At 35.5% G+C, this 20227-nt stretch overlaps 2 protein-coding genes and 1 pseudogene across 3 annotated transcripts; 1 reads left to right on the top strand and 2 right to left on the bottom strand.

Annotated features, from left to right (window-relative positions):
- Positions 1–146: 146 nt before the first annotated feature.
- On the bottom strand, positions 147–4572 carry LOC120205088. 2 transcript variants are annotated; one of them, XM_039205025.1, is made up of 5 exons: positions 4160–4572; positions 1973–2023; positions 701–763; positions 489–605; positions 149–390 (listed from the first exon to the last, which is right to left on the bottom strand). In XM_039205025.1, the coding sequence occupies exons 1-5, from the start codon at positions 4475–4477 to the stop codon at positions 181–183; spliced, it is 759 nt and encodes a 252-aa protein (XP_039060956.1). In that variant the 5' UTR covers positions 4478–4572; the 3' UTR covers positions 149–180. The 2 variants fall into 2 exon arrangements, with proteins under 2 accessions (XP_039060957.1, XP_039060956.1); XM_039205026.1 differs by lacking the exon at positions 701–763 and having other exon boundaries at positions 147–390.
- Positions 4573–6806: 2234 nt separating this feature from the next.
- LOC120205085 lies at positions 6807–10707 on the top strand (annotated as a pseudogene).
- A 4218-nt stretch (positions 10708–14925) lies between these two features.
- LOC120205084 (Golgi SNAP receptor complex member 1-1-like) lies at positions 14926–19111 on the bottom strand. The gene is made up of 5 exons (XM_039205023.1): positions 18851–19111; positions 17298–17537; positions 16699–16866; positions 15480–15593; positions 14926–15350 (listed from the first exon to the last, which is right to left on the bottom strand). Exons 1-5 carry the CDS (start codon positions 18890–18892, stop codon positions 15237–15239), a joined length of 678 nt encoding a protein of 225 aa, XP_039060954.1. The 5' UTR covers positions 18893–19111; the 3' UTR covers positions 14926–15236.
- Between the last annotated feature and the right edge of the window lie 1116 nt (positions 19112–20227).

The raw sequence follows: 20227 nt of genomic DNA, 5'->3' as shown, positions 1-20227 counted from the left end.
TAAATTTTTAACCTTATCCTCGTATGGTCATTGTTTAATCTCAATTGGTCAATTTATGTTAATAATACTAGAAAAACATCTACTTGCAACCTCTAGGACTGTTATGTTAATGCTTTAGCTACCAATTGAATTTTTGTGGAAAAATAATGAATTTTCTCACCTATTTTCCCTCGACAAACTTCAACCTAAACCGACCTCGACCGGAAGATTGAGATCCGGCAGCCCAAATGATGTTTCGTTGCAACTTGCCGTTGCCGTATCTTGTCCTTCAGAGCATCCATTAGGTGTACGCAGTATGCTTGTACGAGAAGTTACTTCTCTTTGCGGGGGTGCTTTGGAGATTGCATCGTTTGGTTCGACAGCCGTTTGCGGTGCCGGGTGATAATCGAACTGCAGAGTAAGAGAGAAATGAGAGGTAAACCAAGAATCCATACTTGGAAGCACATGCAGAACGCTGTGCTAGTTGAAGAGGAGAAAACTCTTTTCACCTTCGTTCTCTTAGAGCTTTCTTCCGTGGCTCTCTCTTTCTCGGATTCGAGCTTTCTGCTCAGCGTTTCGTTTTCGGTTCTGATGTTCTCGAATCTGAGCTTCGCAATCTCCAATTCCTGCTCGATGACGCATAGCGGAAAGCATTTCAATAAAAGAAAGAAATGTTCCAAAATACAAGTATTTGAGATGTATAGGAAGTCAGAGAACATACATTCTTTAAAGTCTTGTTTTCCTTCAAGTGTGAACGTATCTCCTCTTTAAGTTCAGCTAACGTCTGCATACAACCAAAAGTTAAGCTACTGTAAGGAATAAATATAGCAATGGAATCCCTGAAATTTTTTTAGAGCCTAATTAGTCCCTGAATTTGATAACTTTCCCCTTTTTAGTCCTCTTGATGACATGGTACTCTGAGATTGTGCAGCGGGGAACACTCTTACAGTGCCATATCATCAAAAGGACTAAAAATGGATCAAAATTTAAGGACTAGTGAGAAGGGAAGAAAAAGTTCAGCTACCAAGTTGGAAAAAGGGTCAAGTTTAGGGATTAAAGGTTGCTTCATCAATTAGTTATAGATATAGATTCAAATACATTAAAATATTTTCAAGCCATCAATATAATACAATCGTGGACTCCAAGATTACTACCACTGCCATCAATGGAAACAACAAAACGCTAAATATGGCGACATAAGCCTATTCCATGCATGAAAAACATACAGAGTGGGGTGATAAAGAGTTGGTGTCTAATATTTAAACTTATGGGGACTTAAATTGCTATTAGACCAAAAAATGGAAGCAGCCCCCTCCCGTTCATGCTTTGATTAACCCTTTTCAGAAAATAATAATCAAATTTAATCCTTTGTAATCTCTTGATTGAATAACAAAAATAAATTTTTGATGAACCCATTGAGTGATCCTATCGATCAAAGGGAGTATTATTCTTCCTAAACGTCATAGGTTTGAGCAGCTACATCTGCAGGGTATATACGTTGTCAATGGCTAAAAAAAGATCATGAACAAATACTATCTTCTAATCATGTAAATTTTGAAATCTAGGTCATTTACTCGAGTACACGTGTAACTTGTCATGAGAGATGGCAAGTTCTATAAAATATATTAAAAATATAAAACCTGCCATACGGATTAGAACAAAACTGTATAGAACTCATCACCTTCTCGTGACAAGTTCCACGTGCACTGTAGTAAATGTCCTAGATCCCGAAATAATTCTCAAACACTTATTTTTCAAAATTGTTTCTCACCTGGATTATTTAATAAATGAAGCCTGTAATCACCTGGACTATGAAAAAATATACATTTCTGATACTTTCTAAAATATATTTTTAAAATTTCATCTAGATTCCAATACAAAAATTTCAAACTTCATCATGATGGAGACCCAAGTCCTAATGTAATTTTCCAGACACGTAGACCTTAAACCAACCGAAAAACATGGAAGAGGTCAAAATGTTGAAAGTGCTTACCCTTTTCCTCCTAGACCGCTTTGGAGGGGTAATCTCCTTTGTCGTCGCAACCTAAATAAAAAAAAGAGCGGACTGAAATAAGATAGTCAACAATCATATTCCTTGGTCAAATTCTGTAATTAATCCATATACTATATTTGACCAAAATTTATCATTAGGCCCTATATTGTATATAACTTTTATATTTAGTACAGATACTCTTAACTTAATCAATTTTAGTAATTACACTCTCCAGTTTTAAAATTCATGATTTATATAAAACAAAAGAATAACTAAATTACAAGACTTAAAATTATTAGATTTGATAACAAAGTTTAAACCGAATACAAAAATGTTTATCATATCGAAATTTAAGATTCATAACTCGTAATGTAAAAGAATATAACTAAATTATAGAACTTAGAATTATCAAATTCGATAACAAGAGGTAAATCTACGGCGTTCCGCAACAAAAATATTTAATACATGTACCCTAATTTAATCAATTTTAATCACTACACTTTTCAAATTTCAAAATTCATGACTTATATAACACAAGAATTATCACTAAATTACAAGATCTCAAATTTTCAAATTCAAGGATGAGGTCTAAAACTATAATAATAAAATGGCCACCATATCAAGATTTAAAATTCATGGCATATAATTAAATTGCATAACTTAGAATTATCGAATTCCAAGACAAAGTGTAAATCTACGAGGTCCTAAAAGAGGATGTGATGTTTAGGGTTTGGTAGAACAACCTAATAACCAACCAATCAACAAAATGGCAGAGCTTGTGCCATAAATTTGGTGGCGAAAGTGGTCCCCACTTGACCACAGTTTTCCACCAAAATGTGTTTTTTGTCTCACATTTCTACATGTCATATGTGATTCGAAAATTTGGATATCTAAAAATTTTATATATCTAAAATTATAATTATCTAATTTTAAAAAAAATCCAAGTTTTAGTACCATATATTTAATGGGTTAGTGAAGTACTTATTTATAAAACTAAAGTGCATCTAAAATTTAAAAACTCAGTTTTTTTCCCTTCAGAAATCCAATCCAAATTATTCTAACATAAAAAACGGATTAGATATTAGAATTTCGAATCAGATCAACATATAGGAACGATTGGATCATTTTGCACACCCCTAAATTCCCCAAGCATGGTGCTAAAGATCCCTAGAAATTTTAAATTTCCTATATTTTAATTTTTTTTGTATTTTTTTATTAATTATACAATTTTATACCCACTAAATATTTTAATATAACTACTAAGTTTGCACCTAAACTTTTAGGTCCGTCGGTGCCCAAGGGTATACTTTTTCGTTTCCTACGACAGTCTGTTGACTCTCACGCATCACTGCCCAATCAAAAAGGGTATTGGATTTCTCCGTATAAAAGCTGTCATATGCATCCAATGAAATGCTATAAAGACACGTCAGAGTAAAGAGGAAAAAGAGAAACTGTAGTTGAGAGCGCACTGAATCATTACCCACTCTCCACCTTCGATGAAAACAGCCAAACAGAACGCATTTTCCTTTGAAGTATATGAAGCTGAAACCAATCACATTAACCAACCCTAAACTACAAATAAAAAACCCGTTTCGCCACGCAACTGATAAGTCAGGCCCGTCATACTTATGTTTTTACCATGTTGTCCCTCGAAACTCCTAATCTCTTGAGGATTGTTCATGATGAATTCGTCATTTTAACGTAAAGATATCGACCCTATCCGGTTTGGTTTCAAATGTAATTAAAACTAAATATAATCAAGAAATCAATAAGATTATAGATGTCCAAATCGGTATACCAAAAGAACATAATGACCAAAATGTCCAGGGAGACGGGGGTGTTTTAGACTTTTCCGGAAGTAGATATGACACGGGGAGCATTGTGAGAATGATGAAAAGACAAAATGTGAATCCATGCGTTGAATGGAAGTCACCGAAATTTCTCTTCGCAGAATAAGCGAGAAATATTTTTAAAAAAGGAAAGGGCATTTCGGTCAACGGAGGAATAAATAAGTCCGGTGGCCGGAAACGACGCTCGATCTAATGTAGAATGACGTTGAAGTCCTAACACTGTATTTAAGAGAACTCCGTCAATAATACAAAACACGGCAAAAAGACGAAAAACCACCGAACTGAATACCAGAGTCAACAATCGCGAGTCACGGAGTCCAAAAAGAGAGATACGAACCTTAGATCTAGCGTTTTCAACAGGCTTCAAAGGAGGACGGCTAGACTCCTCGGAGCCGTCACCACTACCGCTTCCGCTAACAGACACGCCACCGCTCCAACAAAGTGGTGTGTTGGGGCTGGCACGTGCCTGTTCGGCTTTCTTCTTGAGAAATTGCTTGGACCTGCGTTGACGGACGCTCCACTCGAGTTGTAAAGCTTGGGAGGTGGCGCTGGCTGACCGCGGTGGCGGAGACTCCGATCGGAAGAGGCTGAGTAAGGCCTTTGCCGCCAACGTGGAATCGGTCAAAGCTTGTTTGACCCACTCATCTTCACTCATACTCCAACTTGGTTGAGTTTTCCAAAGAGGAAAATGGAATGTTAAAGCAAGGAATAAAAAGAAAGAAAAATGGCAGAGAAGAAGAGAAAAAAAATATGATGGGAAACAAACATGTATTTATATCGAAAGAAGAAAATAATAGATGCTTGGTTTTGAAGTCATGCGATTTGGTTTTTAATTTTTGTCAAAATATTCTATCGGTCTCTGTACTTCGGTAAATTTGACATACAATCCCTTGATTTTAAAAAGTTAAACAATAAAATCTCGTAGGTGTTCACTAATGAATTTCGTAAGACATAAGAAGAATGTCCTCGAATGAACCTTGAATATTTAACACTGCCCAGTAAGTTGTGATTTATTTGATATGATCTTTGATAAATTCACATGATCTGTCGAAATTAAATCTATCACAAATTGATCATATTCACCTAATTATCAGCCTTCGAGTAATTATAGACCATACACCTGACACTGACTCTAAGTGTAACCATGAAACATATCGATCAAGACAGAGATAAAGGACGACACCACCTCACACTTGCTCTTCTCTTTTTTGTCTCTTTGTGAAGACAAAATACTCGAACACCGATTAATAGTTGATTCACTATCGACTACAATTCTTTGTCTAGATAAAAGAGAAGGATCTATCTACAGTCGTCACAACCCATTTGATCTTATCAACAAATTAATATATGTTACAAGTCGTATTTATCTTGCGTATCAAACTTTCTATTATACTAAAATTTCTTATCTTCATTTGATAGATATATGTTAACATGATATTTTATGTGAAATTATGATAGGACGAGTCATATGATTATATCCTAATCAACACGTTAAGTTGGCAAAATTTTGACGGAAATTATTGATTTAGATTAGGGTTTGCAAATGGAAAGAGGTTGAGAATTTATGATTTTCAAGTGTAGGATTAATGATATTATAACATGATAATTTATACCAAAATAATATTGTTTTTTTTAATACAAAGGAGGCTAAAGCCGGGTTCTAAGCGTTCATGCGAACATGGGGGGACATATCTCGGTGCAGAACAGCAGAAAGGGAGTCTGGGGCAGCTTCAAGAACTCTGAGCAGGCGGTCATTCTTCAATGCGAGCTTGGCTAGATGGTCAGCGGCGTGATTCACTTCGCGTCGGATTAATGTGAATTCAAACGACCAATTCCTAGAACAGAGCGAGGTTATGCTTCTCACAAGAGAGAACGAGCTATTAATGGCTGGTGGGAGAGGAGTCATAGGGATCGGAGCTATCTGTTTGGATAATAATACGGTTAAGGCCCTTCGACCATGCCAGATGGAGACCTTCTTGTATTGCCGAGAGCTCTGCAAGGAGAACCGAAGATGGCCTCAAATATCGATAATAAGCCAGAAGAAAGCTTCCCCCATCATTACGTATTACCCCCCCCCCCATCGACCCAATGCTGGAAGTCGAAGAAACAACGCCACGGGAATTTAAACAGAACCAACCTTGGTTGGGGCGATTCTACGGGACAACTTCAACGTTGTGAGGACTGGGGGAGGTCGACATCGCAACAGCTTTGTAGTAGTGATTTGCCCATGAAGTGCTAAGATTTATGAGAGACATGACGTCAATAGCTTGGCCTTGAAAGATGAGATGTTATGCCATTTCCAAGACTGCCAAATTAATGAAGCAAACAAAATGTTCCGAGGACAATATGCCATCACAAGAAATGTTCATAACCAACCAGTCCAAGAGGGGAGCACAGAAGAAGTTATCGGAAGATCGATAACGTGTAATGAAAACCTAGGCTTCTTGGACCACCGTGCATGTAATCTCTAAGGATATGGAGAAGAGTCTCATTATGACAGGAACAAGAAGGACAAGCTGGATCTTGAGAGAAACCTCGTTGGCAACGAACATGGTTAGTGAGGAGTCTATCCTTGAGAGCAAGCCAAATGAAGCATCGTAATCGTTCCAAGAGCCATCAGGGAGGTTAAATAAGCAACCGTCAAGGAAGGGTCAATGTCGATAAAGTAAATCATAAAACGAATATGATAAAGATGAAATGGGAACTTAAGACTCATACAACAAACACTTTTATTTTGGGCGACATTTTCAACAATGCATGAAACTCGTCAATAAAAAATAATTTTTATTCGAAGATTTTACCTCGATGTGATAAATTTTAATAAAAATATATTTATTAAAACTTATCATCTCGAGATGATGAATTTAAATAAAAAAATATTTTTTATTGAAACTCGTCACGTTAAAATCCCATAATAAAAATTCGAGTGCCGCTAAATAAAAAATTCGGATACCCTAGCGGGCCAAAAAAACCCAAAGTGTCCAGCTTGGCTTCGACCCAAAAAGAGAACCGGCTCAGTCAAAACACTAAACCCCCTTTCCACTGTCTTCGTCACCTTCAAAGCCCTAAAATCGACCCTCTTTCGATTCCAACATAGCTATGGCGGTCAATCTTACCAGATCCAAACACGGATCCCTCGCCAACCCATCACTCCTCCGCCTTTTCTCCACTTCTTCTAACGGCCCGAACAATGGAAACGCCGCCGCGAACGGCGATTACTCCGCCGATAACCCCTCTTCAGTCTCTTCGTACTTCGGCAATGCCGGAGCCAACCAGCAGCAACAGAAACAAAGACCCGGAATCGCCACTTCCAAACCCGTTTTCACGAGCGCTTCCTTTAATGAAATTCGCAAGAATCTCTCCGAGTACCGCCGGAGTTCTGCCGTGCCTCCTGCTGAATCCTCTCCTACTCATTCAAAATCGCCCCCCCTTTTTTCATTCCAAGAATCATACAGAAAAAACTTCTTAGCGAAACGAGGGGAGTCAAACGAAAGCTCTGATGGTCTTGCTCCTAGTGGGAAAGTATCCTTTGATTTTATAAAGAATAGTCTTAAGCAAATGAAACCGGATCCTGGGGCGAATAACGTGGGGAGAAAACAAGGGTCCTCTCTGTCTTTGTCTGAGTATAAGAATACTTTAAGGTTGAACCCTTCAGATGACAAACGGGTCTCCACGGTGATCGGCGGGTCATTAACCGACCTGCCGAATTCCATTTTCGGGAGGGAGATGAAAGATAGAGCTAAGGAGGAGAGCCTGCGATGAAGACAGAGTTTGTTAAGACGTATGGTTATGAAGAGTTAGGGCAGAAGTTGAACCAGTTGCGGCCGCCGAAAAAGGAAGGGGAAGGAGGGTTTTCGTTGCAGGAGTTGAAGGAAAGGCTGATGAAGTTGAGAGAAATCGAAGAGAAGGAAGACGAGGCGAGGAACAGCGGGCTTTCCTTTCACGACTTAAAAGAGAGTTTACGTACTTTGAAGATGTCTGAAGATGAAAAACGGAAAAATGTCCATCGTAAGTTTTCGACTTAATGATTTTGTTTTTAAAGTTCACGACTTCACATCAGTTGGCATAAGGTATTTTGCGTTGTTTCATGGATTATGTGGTTAAAAATCTTAAATTTTGTATTCAATGGCAATTAGGTGGTTAAAAAGCATTTAGGTGCTTGTTTCATGGATTTATCATGAAATGGAGTGAAAAGAATCTTAAATTTGATATTCAATTGCTAAGATTGATTGTCAATAATATGAATGAATGTCATAAACTTCTGCGTGAACTCTTGGTGATTTTAGTCACCAACGATTTATCGAGCCAGATAGAAAATATGGTTTGCCTTTTTTTTCCTCTTAAATAGGCACACACTAATTCTGAACATGACTTTTCTATTGCTTGAAGGATAAACAAAAACTCATACGAAAACCTCTCTGGTTTTACTAATCGACCTATATGGAAGACACAGTTTCATTGCAACTAAAAACTTTGAGAGCAATGTTTTGGATTTCTTTCAGATTCGTTTATGTTCAAAACTGAAGCTATAAGCCTATAATGGTAAATCAAATCTTTAATATGGTTGAATCAATGGAACTATTCTACTCGTGTAATTTTCATTTCTGAAATCCGAGTGAAGGAGATAGTTCTGTATGACTAGGAAACTCAGTTTAAATGTCTTTCTGAAGGAAAAATGAATTTAATATTCTCTAGATTTCTGAAGATCTTCTTTTCTGGGCTGTGGAATATGAGATTTCGGTGGATTGAATAGTGCTACTACTGAGGGATCATGTCTGGCATACTCTGTGCTCTGGAGGATGACATGTATAATATCATATAATAAATTGATATTTGATCTCTCGTTTTTCAGCCTATAGAATTGAAATATGGACTTTCTCGGTAGAACTCCAGCGTATATGACGGGACCTCCAAAGGAGCATTTAGTTGAAAAGGCAAGTTTATATTTTTCCCTCTTTCTCCCTTTCCGTTACTGAATTTTAGTTAAGAGTCTTGGTGGTTATTGGTATTTGTTACTTATGCATCGTTTCCTATTTCCTATGCACAAACTCAGTACTATTTAATTTTTGCTTTTTCTTATGCAAACATTTTTCATGGATACACTTAAAAAGTTAAGGTGATTACCTGTGTCTTGTTCATTCCTTCTTTTATTTTTCTCTTATCATTTGGATGATTGAAGTGACTGACCTCTATTAAGACTTTTTTTTGTTTTGGCCTACAAGTCGGTGCAGGGATTCATATCTTAATCAATGAACCTATCCCCTGTATTACTAGGATTGAGTTTTTTTTAGTGGTTTTATTTTACTAAAATCATCTGTATTTAAGTTCTAATACTGTTATGATGCTTTTGCAGCATTTCCATCCAGATAATATGTCTTCTGGTGAAAAAATGAAAATTGAGCTTGCAAAAGTTAGAGATGAATTTAAGATGTCTGAGTCAGATTGTGGATCGGCACGTGTTCAAGGTAAAATATTTAAATTCTTTTAGTGTAATATTTACCCGTTTAGGCATGAAGCATTCCCTTACTGTTCTTCGACCATTGACTGTATAACCTTCTTTCACCGACATGTTTTTGCTACTTTTTATGTACTATTTTCTAAGTTAGAAAGGCTCTTGTTTATAATGTAATATTATTAAATGGTGGATAATAAGATAAAATTGAAAATAAAGTTATTCTAAACATACTTAGCAAAAAGATATTATCATCTGGTATGCAAAACCCAACATTCCAAAAGGATCCTTTTGGAATCATAGTGTAGACAATGATTGTTGAGAAGATAGAGAATTTTTGAAATGCTAATGCATAATTGTGTGTGTACTATTAATACTTTTAACATCATGTTTGATTAATAGTCAACAATTACTTCAAGACTTCGATATAGTTTTGTTAGTCTAGGAACTGTCATTCATCATTAATTATCCTTTTTATTTTCGAGCCATTGATCCCTTTTGCTGGTTTTCCTGCAGTGGCAACACTCACTACCAAGATCAAACATCTATCATCAGTTCTACACAAAAAGGTGACATTACAAATGATATTTTCATTATATTTAGGTGCTTCTTATGCATTAGTATATCATTTGGTATTTTTACTTCACCTTTTGTGGTCGAAGTCAGAACGGATTACAAGATGGCTTTTTACTTTTTGCTGATTGATCAGCATCTTGTAGGTTTTCAGATTATTTTAACTTGATATTCTGTGTTAAAATGAAAAAGGGCAAGAAGCTTGATCTCTCAAGGATACATGATAAAAAAGTGTTCATGAATAATTTTTTTATATACTTTTCCTCCCAAGAATGCTAGTTCTATCCTTTGCTGTTAGTGGTTTCATTTTTGAAATAATAAATTCGATTTTTTTACATTCGTGTCTGGAGATATCTAATACAAGGTTTAAAATTGCGAGTTGAACTATTGTTATTTTGCATGGAGATGGCATAGAATTGCAATGCCCTTTGTTTGTATTACTCTTCTTGCTTAGTCATGCCCCACCGCAACCTCAGATCATCATTAAAGCAAGAAATTTGTTCATCTGAAGCCGAGATCTACTGCCTTTTCAGTCTGAAGTAGAAGATAAATTTATCATTATAATGAATCATTGTTGTACAGGATAAGCACTCAAGAAAAGGTCTTCTAGCAATGGTGCAGAAGAGGAAGAAGCTGTTGAAGTATCTCCGAAGAACCGACTGGGATTCCTACTGTTTAACTCTCTCGAAGCTTGGTCTCAGGGACACTGCGGATTCCAAGAACTTGAACCGGTAAGCCGATGTAGCGTGTAAAACTTTCAGAAGCAGAGTACATCACAGTGCAACCTGCTTTCATGAAATTTTAAAGAGGTTAGAGGTTCAAATTTTTGTTTTTGTTTTTGTTCAATGGGTTGATGGTTCAAATTTTAGAGTTAATCTTATTTTGATTATTGAAGTATAATAATTACATGAATGTGGAAGTAGGAAATATTTTTTTTATTCATTGTGTTGGTTTTACATTTATTTATTTTTGTTAATTTCATTATATTTTTCACCTTAGTTTATAGTTTTTAATCATTTTCAGTAAAATCTTTTATTTTTAGAATGTCTATATCAGTATATTTTAGAAATGTTTGTACTCGTATCGATATTCAAGAACGTCTTTTGTAGAATGGGCATGAAAAGTGAAAATTATTTAGGTAGCACAATACATTACGACTTTCGAAACGAAAAATAAACTTGAAATAAATCGAATTCATTTTTGTGCAATTTTGTGAAACGGAATAAATTAATCAATTTTAATATAAAAGATCATATTTTAATTTTTTTACTCGAAAAATATACTGATATAGGCCTTAAGGTTTGAGCCGTAAATGAGATACAGAATTCGAGTTAAAACTTTGATTGATATTCAAATTGAATGAACTCAACTTGAATTCTTAATGCGTCGAAGCAAAATACTTAATATCCGACTCGAAAAAATAATTATTTTTTCAACCAAACTATTAATAATATTAACATTTATATGTATTTTTTTTAAATACATTATAAGACTTTCATGTACTTAAGATTTAGGTTTAGGTTCAGTGGCAGATCTAGGCTTTCATGTATGGGTTAGGTAGCTCTCTCCCTACTTTGATCGCTCGAATAATGTTTTGCCGAAGAACTCTCTCCCTTGCTTACCATTCCTTTATACTGGTTTACTCTTAGGGTGCGTTAGGTTCACGGAATGTAAGATTACCAGTGGGAATAAAAGATTACCAGGGAATATGATTACTGGGAATGTTGTATTTTGTGTTTGGTTGGTTTAGAAGGAATGTAAGATTACCGTGTTTGGTCAAAGGAATAAAAGATTATTGGAATGTATATTTGACCAAATTGTCCTTATTATATATTTGTATAATATTACAAATTGTAAAATATTTATATATTTTCTTTAAAAAATTAAATTCATAATATTATATAATTTTTTTACAAAATTAAAAATATAAAAAATGTTTAATGAAAGGGTAAAAAAAATTTAACCCCTAAACTTCATATAAAATTTTAATTATAGACTTTTTTTGTAAATCTAAAATAATTTAAGGATAAATTTGTAATTTAACATTCGTAGAATTTTTATTATTCAATGACAGAAGAAGGATATTTTTGAAAAAAAATAAAAATTTAAGGGCATTTTAGTCCAAAACGCCGGTAATGTTACAATACCTAAGGGAAGGGAGGTAATGACATTCCCGGTAATATACCCCAAAAAATCTACTATTGGTAATAAAACATTACCGGGAATGAGATTCCCGGTCAACCAATGGGAATCCCACATTCCTTGAACCAAACACCCCTTATGTTGTGAACCAGATTTCCACTTCAATGTCCACTGATTCTTCAATCCTCTTCACGTGATTAGTGAAAATTAGCATGGATTCTTTTTCTCCATCTATGATTTGGTTTGCATTTTCACCCAACGCCTCCAACGAACCCCAGAGTTCTGCAATTCTTTGAATGTAGTATTGTTCCAACATGGCAAAGGGATCCCAGAGCTTCAATCCAGGTTGCTCTTCCCGTTTCCGCCAAATCCTCCTCTCACATCTTTATCTCCTCAAAGATTTCTTTCAAATACGACCAGTTGAGGTCTTCAAGCATTAGAAGTAAATCCTCATCTTCTATTGCCAACAGAAAAGATTTACCTCCTATTCTTAGCACTTTTATTTTGTCTAAACCCCGCTCTTGCAATCTTTGGTTGATGCTACTGACGCTACATACCGTTGTTGTTCTACCAACCAAAGACTTGTTCAGTTTCCCGAGTTCTTCTTCTTCAACATGCCCAGTGGTTCTTCTTCTACTCTCATCTACTGAGTTAATTCCAGCAACTTTGTTTGGACCTGAGATCGTATTTTCCTTTCTGACATTGTTCTTAATAATCCCATGAAGATCTTTAGCGTTTTCCTTTCCCCACTGCCTTCGCTTACCTGCTTTTATCTGATCCATATGAGTTTTCCTCCTCCTGCAATACTAATCCCTACTTGTAAATTTTTCCATAGATACCGTGAGTCTGCTTCCCTGAACTATGTATCCATTTAAGTTATTTATTGCTTCCTCACTTCTCCTGAATCTAATAAATCCATATCTAGATCCGTTTCTGTCCCTTTCTGCTGGTATGAAACTATCAATTACCTCACCGACTTTCCCAAACAACAGCCACAGACCTTTCCAGTGGAATCTTTCTGGGATGTTAACGAAGACCGTGAACTCCTGAGAATTCCTCATGCCGACTTGCTCTGGTTGTAGTTTTACCTGCTTCTCACCTTGCAGCTTGATATCATCTACGAGGCTTCTGTTTCTGGGCGTTGAAGGATCGAGCATCTCTGAAAGAGTATGTGGTTTCTTGGTTTGCATGGCTTGTATTTCGAGAGAGAACGACATGTAATGAAGTTATTACAAGAAAGCAATCAAAACAACTGAAACTCATTTAATATCACGTAAGTTTCCATACTATCAGATTTAGATATATTAAAACCTACGTTACCACCAATCCATGATATATCTCAAGGACAACACATCGAAACTCATTTAATGAATGTTTTATAACTTGATCCGTTTGTAATTTTCGTGTAAATGTGACATTTATTACATTTGCTCGACTATATAAAGGAGTATTGGGTGACGATAAAGACTCACCAAAACTCCAACGAGTAATCCAATAAGCAAATTGCTATAAGAAATGGAATCCAACAAGTTTGCTTCACTCTTGGCTGCAATGGCTGTGGTTCTTTTAATTGCAGCCACTCCGATTGCCACGGCTGTTCGGACCAGCAACAATTTCCTCCCATGGGACGAGGGTTACGATTATGCCTGTTCCCGGAATATTTGCTTGAACGATGATCAATGTTGCGTAGGAACTTGTGATATTAAATTTCTTCGGATTGGGATATGCAATCAAATGTTCTGATGGAAATATCTGAATAGAATACACCAATACTCGTCGCATTTGCTCTGGTGATGGTGTGACATGTATGTCTCCTTGATTCAAAATAAAACATCTATTTGGCTGTCTTGAATAAAAACAATATATTTTAAAGATTATTTGATAACAAATCTCTTTTAATGTTTCAATGTAAACTGAACCCTCCAAACCTTATAAATATAGTAATGTTTATCGGTGTCATTAACATGATATAATATAACTAAATGCATGGTGGTGTCAATATAGTTTGAACCATATAAATATAGGAGGAATACAAGATCGATTTTTTTTTATAAGAATAAGGATCTTCTTAAAAATTTCCCTCTTAATTTATAACTAATAAAAAAACTTAGTAATAAGCTAGCAGAAAGAGAAAAAGAGTGTCTAACGATATTATATATAGATTTCATAATGTTAATACAATCCTAAAAGTAATCAGATAAGATCGAGCACCAAACCAGAAACGAAAACAGAGATAATTTAAACACCAAAAGAAGCTAATGAAAGGAGCCGAGTTAGTCGTAACCAATCCTTGCTTTAGCCAATAAATAATTAACACTCATACTCTTACACGCGCGATGTTCGAACACCAAAAGTAATCAGATACGTTTTTCTCATGCATGTGATAGTATATATCCTCACGACATTTGTTTTTTTTATGTTTACCGGTATAATCAGAATTATATAGAAAAATAACTTATCAAATTGTTTGATTCACACACCATTCCTTTATCATGTTCATAATGTGTCTCATTCGACATAGACATAATTTTATGAAAGATACTGAATTCTTTTGATATTGGGCATTATTCTCAATGAAAAGTTTCGTTTTTTCTTCGTATCTTTATATTTAAAATTTTTGTTTTATGTATGAGTTGTTTTTCTGACAATTATCCCTAATTTTCTCCGAGTGCATTGTAATTCTGATCTATTTCATTGTTTTCATTAATAAAATTCAGTTTCCGTTGTAAAAAGAATACTGGATTTAAATCTTATGCATGGAAAAATCAATATGGAAATCATTGTGCAAAACAATCCATTTCAACCCCAAAGATACATAGTAACAAAGTGGTAAAATTCTCTACATTGTCACATCACATGTCATCGCTTTACATGCATACATATATTCAATTAGGCCCTCCGTCACATGCAAAGAAATCATAATCAAGAAAAAAGAAGAAATGAAATGATCTTTTATTTGTAGCTTTTACTCATTTAACATGGATGATGCCCAAGGGGGAAGAAAAGAAAAAATGAAATTAAGCATATGTGAATGTTGAATTTTCACCTATATACTGGGAAACCCATAGTGAAGGCAACATGCAGTGCCCACTAGAAATGTCAAATATCAACTTACAACATAACATAACACCCCTTCCTATCTCTATACGAGGGCGGCATCAAACCTCGGATGAAAATTGTTTCACCACAATCGTTGGCCAACAACACAAAATACATGCATGCATACATACATAGATACGTACATTGTTCAGTTGCTCAACCAGTAGATGAAGATGAGAAATGTGCATACAGATGCAACCAGAGAAAGAATGATGGTATCCATAGACTTTTTCCTCTTTATTGAAGACAAAATCTGATTTACCTGCATCATCCAACATGACCATGTATCGGTCGAAACATGATAAAGCAATTGAAAACACTAGCTTATTAAAGTACCTAATAAATGTATGCAGCTTGAAACATTACTAGAAACACTAGCAAGTATTCATACCGTTGGTAGACGGCTGCTAATGTTGCCGAGCTTTGAATTAATCCCTCCAAAAGTAGAACGTTGAAGAACAAGTGCACCAAGTGTTGCTTGAGCTTGTGAAATTACGTTATCCATCTACAAAACCAGATTTTAGTTGGCAACTTAATATGAACTAAGAGTGATGACAGATAGTTGACAAAGTACTAATCAGTTAACAGGAAGCTTGAAAGTTGCCTAGATTTTGCATCTGCAAATCGCAACAATAATGATGGTTTTTCTTCTTTGGAAAGATGAAAAATATGAACAATGGATTTCTATCTTCTAGTATAAGTATAAACTCAAAAGAGACTTGTACTAAAAATGGGTACATATAACAGGTAAGAAACATATATTAAAAATAAATCATATGTAAATATTAAAAATAAATCAAGCTGGTAAGAAAACTTCAATTCATTACACATCTCACCAGAAAAATTATAAAAATAATTTTCAGATAGAAATAAGCAGGTGGCACTAAAACACAAAACAAGGCAAACAAAGGCCACTTTAATATGACTACTTGCTTCTAAAGGTTAAAGATTAGTCTGACACATAAAAAAAGACAGGGACTAGGTCAAGAATTTAAAGCCAAGTTAAACTTTGTTAGGCACTACTAAGTTTTGATTTCACCCTCTCTATATTAGGAAGTTGACATGTTCATTACTTTTTAAGAGTCAATGTATACTTCTCTAACTCTGAATCTTCCCGAACAACAATTATCAAATACTTCGCAAGTCATAATCTTCATGTAAAAAACACAAATGTTGAAATTCACTAATTAATTGAATGAGATGACACCTGCAAAATAGATCTACAGAGAATACATATTAAATTCTCAAAGATTTTCTGACAAACTTGTGAAAGCGGTGATGATGATCAACCTTATCATAACTTCTTCAGACTGGTAGCCAACTGTAAACCATTCCTTTTAAACCTCAAAATGAAGAAAGAGGAATGAGGGTATTATAAATGAGAAGATGACACAAATGCATACCCACCTAAAGAGCCACCATTAAATCCATGATATTATTCAGAGTTCTTTTTCTTCCATTTGTCTCTCCTCAATCTCATTACTAATCAATTTATTATTAAACACCAAGTATCCATCATTAACTGACATCTAAGGCATTTCTCTATAAGGAATGAAGTAATGTAATCATACTTAAACAAGATATTGTTAACTACTATTAATCTTACATACATGTCCTGTATTCCGGCTGATGGCTGCATTTTCCTTAATTAGAGCATGTTCTGTGGAATCCACACCTTCTTCCAAATCTAATCTAGCCCGATCAAACTCCCTAAAATCCTCCAATAGTGAAGCATGTTCTTGTTTAGCTCTAAGGCTAGAGTGAAGACGATAGAATTCCTGCACTTAAATTGGGTCGAACATCAGGTTAGTTTTCATAGAAAAAAAACGTATATTTGGAGCTTCCAAAACGTGCATACAGAAAGTTAAAAGCCTATGAGTGTGTCTACAGACTAATGAAGATGTCTAACTAAACTAGTATGCAGGGTACAAAAAAGAAATGGTTGTGGAGACAAAGCATACTTGGAGTATCTCCAGTATAAGAATAAGATATGTGACATTTAACATTCACTATAAATGCTCTTAATCTCTTCTTTGCTTTTATTTTTGGTTTCCAAACAGGCTGGGAGACATGAAGCCACTTTTGTTTTAGCTTTAAACTGAAAGAGAGAAGGGGTAAAGGCTTGCCTTACAGGGACAAAAATGAAAAAGCAAAGGACGATGATTGTTTGGCAGACACAAAAACAAAAATATGTTATAAAAAACAGTACCTGAGTGAGATCTTGAAGAATTTCCTGATGCCTTGTCAAGGTATGAGAAACCATTTCAGATCCACCAGATGAGACCCAGTCTTGCATTTTCATATTTACATGTTGTAGCTGTTTTAGTAACCGGTCTATACCAGACTCAATATCATTCTCTTCTGAGTCATTTTTGGTCGAAATCTTATTGGAAACCAACTTACGATATGAATTCATCTGCTCATCCAATTGAGCTTCAAGTTTCCTTGCCTGCAACAATAGTGAACAAACTTATTCATAAAACAATTATTGCCATTTCAGGATATATTTGTTGTCATTTGGGAAAATAAAAGGTTCTTAATGCCCAAAAAATGTAATTCGATAGAAAAATCCCAATGCCACAAATTGAATGATGTCAAATGAATTGCATATACAACTTGAAAATATAATTGAAAATGGGCATTAACAAGAAAAAGACTACAAGGTGAAGATAAATGTTCCCAAAAGAAATTTATGAGGCACCTGTTTCCCAAAAACTTTGATATTGGGACCCAAATCATACTTTCCAGTATTAACCTATATAGATTATCCTTAAATGCATATTGAACCCTGTCTAGAGTAATGTCAGTTGTTGAACCAGTTATATAAGCTATACGGACCACCATGGAAAGCCATCCATTTACTTTTTGGATGAAATTCTGTTTACCTTATTCAGGGAACATAATCAATAAACTTGTATCTTCTATCACTCTCATCCACACCAGGTAAGATAACAAACTAATCAAACACCTATACATCATTAGATTGAACTTAATGACATCATTAATAACTCCCAATTCTAGTTGTTGGCAAGTAACTTGACAGAAGGTTAAATTGCCCTTAGTTTTATTTTGCAACATCAACTACTCAGCAAAACCAGAAGTTAAAATGAATACTTCAACAAAGAAAAACAACATTTATCTTCATCAGTGTCTAAAGGAAATTCCAGCATTTCCTCTTCACAGGTAAACCCCCATTCTTGGCAAAACAAAATTTGAAACCCCCCCCCCAACACACACACCAACACATCTCTGTTTAAATAGAATGAAACTAAATTCCACACACGCCTTAGACTGGATCATTCATTTAATGAGTTGCCAAAACACACTACTTTAGGGTAACGAAACTCGGAATTTCAAAAATAAGCAAACAAACAGAAAAGGCAACAAGCTTTTATAAAACTGTGATTCTTTGTTGAGGCTCTAATTAGTTTAAAAAAGATCCAATAAACAGAAAGAATTCCTTTTCTCTATGAACAGTAAATCCATAATCTCTATTTGTTCCTCTATACAATCACCCTCAAAAGGCGGTAAATCAGGGCCAATAGATCAAGATCCAAGATTTCCATTTTATTTCAACAAATTCCAACAAGAAAACTCAAGCACATCGAGAAGGAATCCAAAATTCCACGACAATTGAAACCTAATCAATCAAATCCAACAGAATTACAAAATCCTAGGTTATTCTCTACCCGAGTTTTCAGTCAAACACAATTAAACACCAAAAAAATGCGAAAAAATGAAAAAAGAAAAAGATCAACAAACCTGTTTGCGTAGAGCATCCCATGAGATAGGCACCTCCATCATTAACCGCAGATCAATCGCTTAATAAATTCTTGTTTCGAATATTTCTCACAAAATCCTTGGAGAATATAGAATTGAAGGGGATCGGAGGGCTGAAAATGGTTCGTTTTTAGGGAGGGGGTTGGGGGGTTTAGCGGTTGTTTGGAGAGACAGAGATATACCGTCTGCTCCCTCTCTCCAACCCAAAATCCCAACGGCAAATCTGTGATGTTGCGTAATCCCCAATTCACCTTCCTTCTATTGTATTTATAGTTTAGATCCTGATCCGAAAATTTTTGAGGTTTTTATGTATACAAATAGTCCCTAAACTTTTAGGTTCTTTGTAGTTTGGTCATTAAACTTTTAGAACTTGAAATACAATCATTGAAGCTTTAGTCCATTTTAAGTGAAGTCTCCCGTTCGTTTTTGTTGACGACACTTAATTTCGGTTAACTCCTCCTCCCCTCCTCACAAAATCTCACCTATAAAACCCTACGTCTCCCCTTCTTCTCTCTCTCACCCTGTGCTTCTTGAATCGCTTAAATTCCACCATCTTTGTCCATGTTTTCACCTTTCTGTTTCTGAGTTTTTCTTTCTTTCTTTTTTCTGGGTATCTGTTTCGGGGTTTCATTGTTTCAACAATGGTAGTGTAGACTCAGCAACCAAAACATCTGGCGCTGCCGCATATCTGAACATCAGTGGCACATGAGGCAAAGCAATCCCAACAACAGCAGCAGCAACGAGTTCGCATCTGCTTGCTTCTGCATTTTTTTCATTTCACAACTTTTCCTTAATTAACCCATACTTTCTCTTCCATTTATATTTTTTCTCTCTCGGTGTGTGGGGTTTACTCTGTCATATCTTTTGCTCCTTCTCGAGGTTGGCTATGCCACCACAAAGGGGAGAGGAGCCAAGACCAAGGAGGAGATCAATAACTTAGTGAGGAAGCTCACACACTCGGCAAGCGGCGTAAGTCCAAGCAAACTCAAAGCAAATATCCAATGATCTTCGAACATATCAAGTAAAAGAATAACGATAACATCGAATTGCGATTGCTATTTTCTACAATAATCGTAAACATGGTTTAACTACTTACTCTACCAAGCTTGTAGAAAACAGAAACAATGGCCAAAGGGATAGCAGGGAAGAGGACATCAAGCTTTGTACCAAGAATGACCTCCTGCACATTACCTAAGAACTACCGGAGCATTTGAAACCGAACATTTGAAACTAGCAACGGGTCGGATTTTTTCCATAAAAGTGAAGTCGACATGTTTTGAGCTGTCCGAATACCATTATTCCATGATTCTTTTTTCAAGAAGAAGAAGAATAAGAAGACGGGAGTTATGTGTCACATTA

Source organism: Hibiscus syriacus, unplaced genomic scaffold (assembly GCF_006381635.1).
Source record: "Hibiscus syriacus cultivar Baekdansim isolate YM2019G1 unplaced genomic scaffold, ASM638163v2 tig00012104_pilon, whole genome shotgun sequence".
Taxonomy (NCBI): Eukaryota; Viridiplantae; Streptophyta; class Magnoliopsida; order Malvales; family Malvaceae; genus Hibiscus; species Hibiscus syriacus.
Note: the sequence above shows the minus strand (reverse complement) of the source record. Positions and strands in the feature narration are given on the sequence as shown.

Coding starts and splice junctions, on each gene's coding strand:
- LOC120205088 (XM_039205025.1), bottom strand. CDS start 4,477: ATGAGTGAAGATGAGTGGGTCAAACAAGCTTTGACCGATTCCACGTTG. Junction 764..1,972: donor AGCGGTCTAGGAGGAAAAGG/GTAAGCACTTTC, acceptor GGTTGTATGCAG/ACGTTAGCTGAACTTAAAGA. Junction 391..488: donor AAAGCTCTAAGAGAACGAAG/GTGAAAAGAGTT, acceptor CTTACTCTGCAG/TTCGATTATCACCCGGCACC.
- LOC120205084 (XM_039205023.1), bottom strand. CDS start 18,892: ATGATGGAGGTGCCTATCTCATGGGATGCTCTACGCAAACAG. Junction 17,538..18,850: donor GGGATGCTCTACGCAAACAG/GTTTGTTGATCT, acceptor CTATTGTTGCAG/GCAAGGAAACTTGAAGCTCA. Junction 16,867..17,297: donor TTCTTCAAGATCTCACTCAG/GTACTGTTTTTT, acceptor ATTTAAGTGCAG/GAATTCTATCGTCTTCACTC.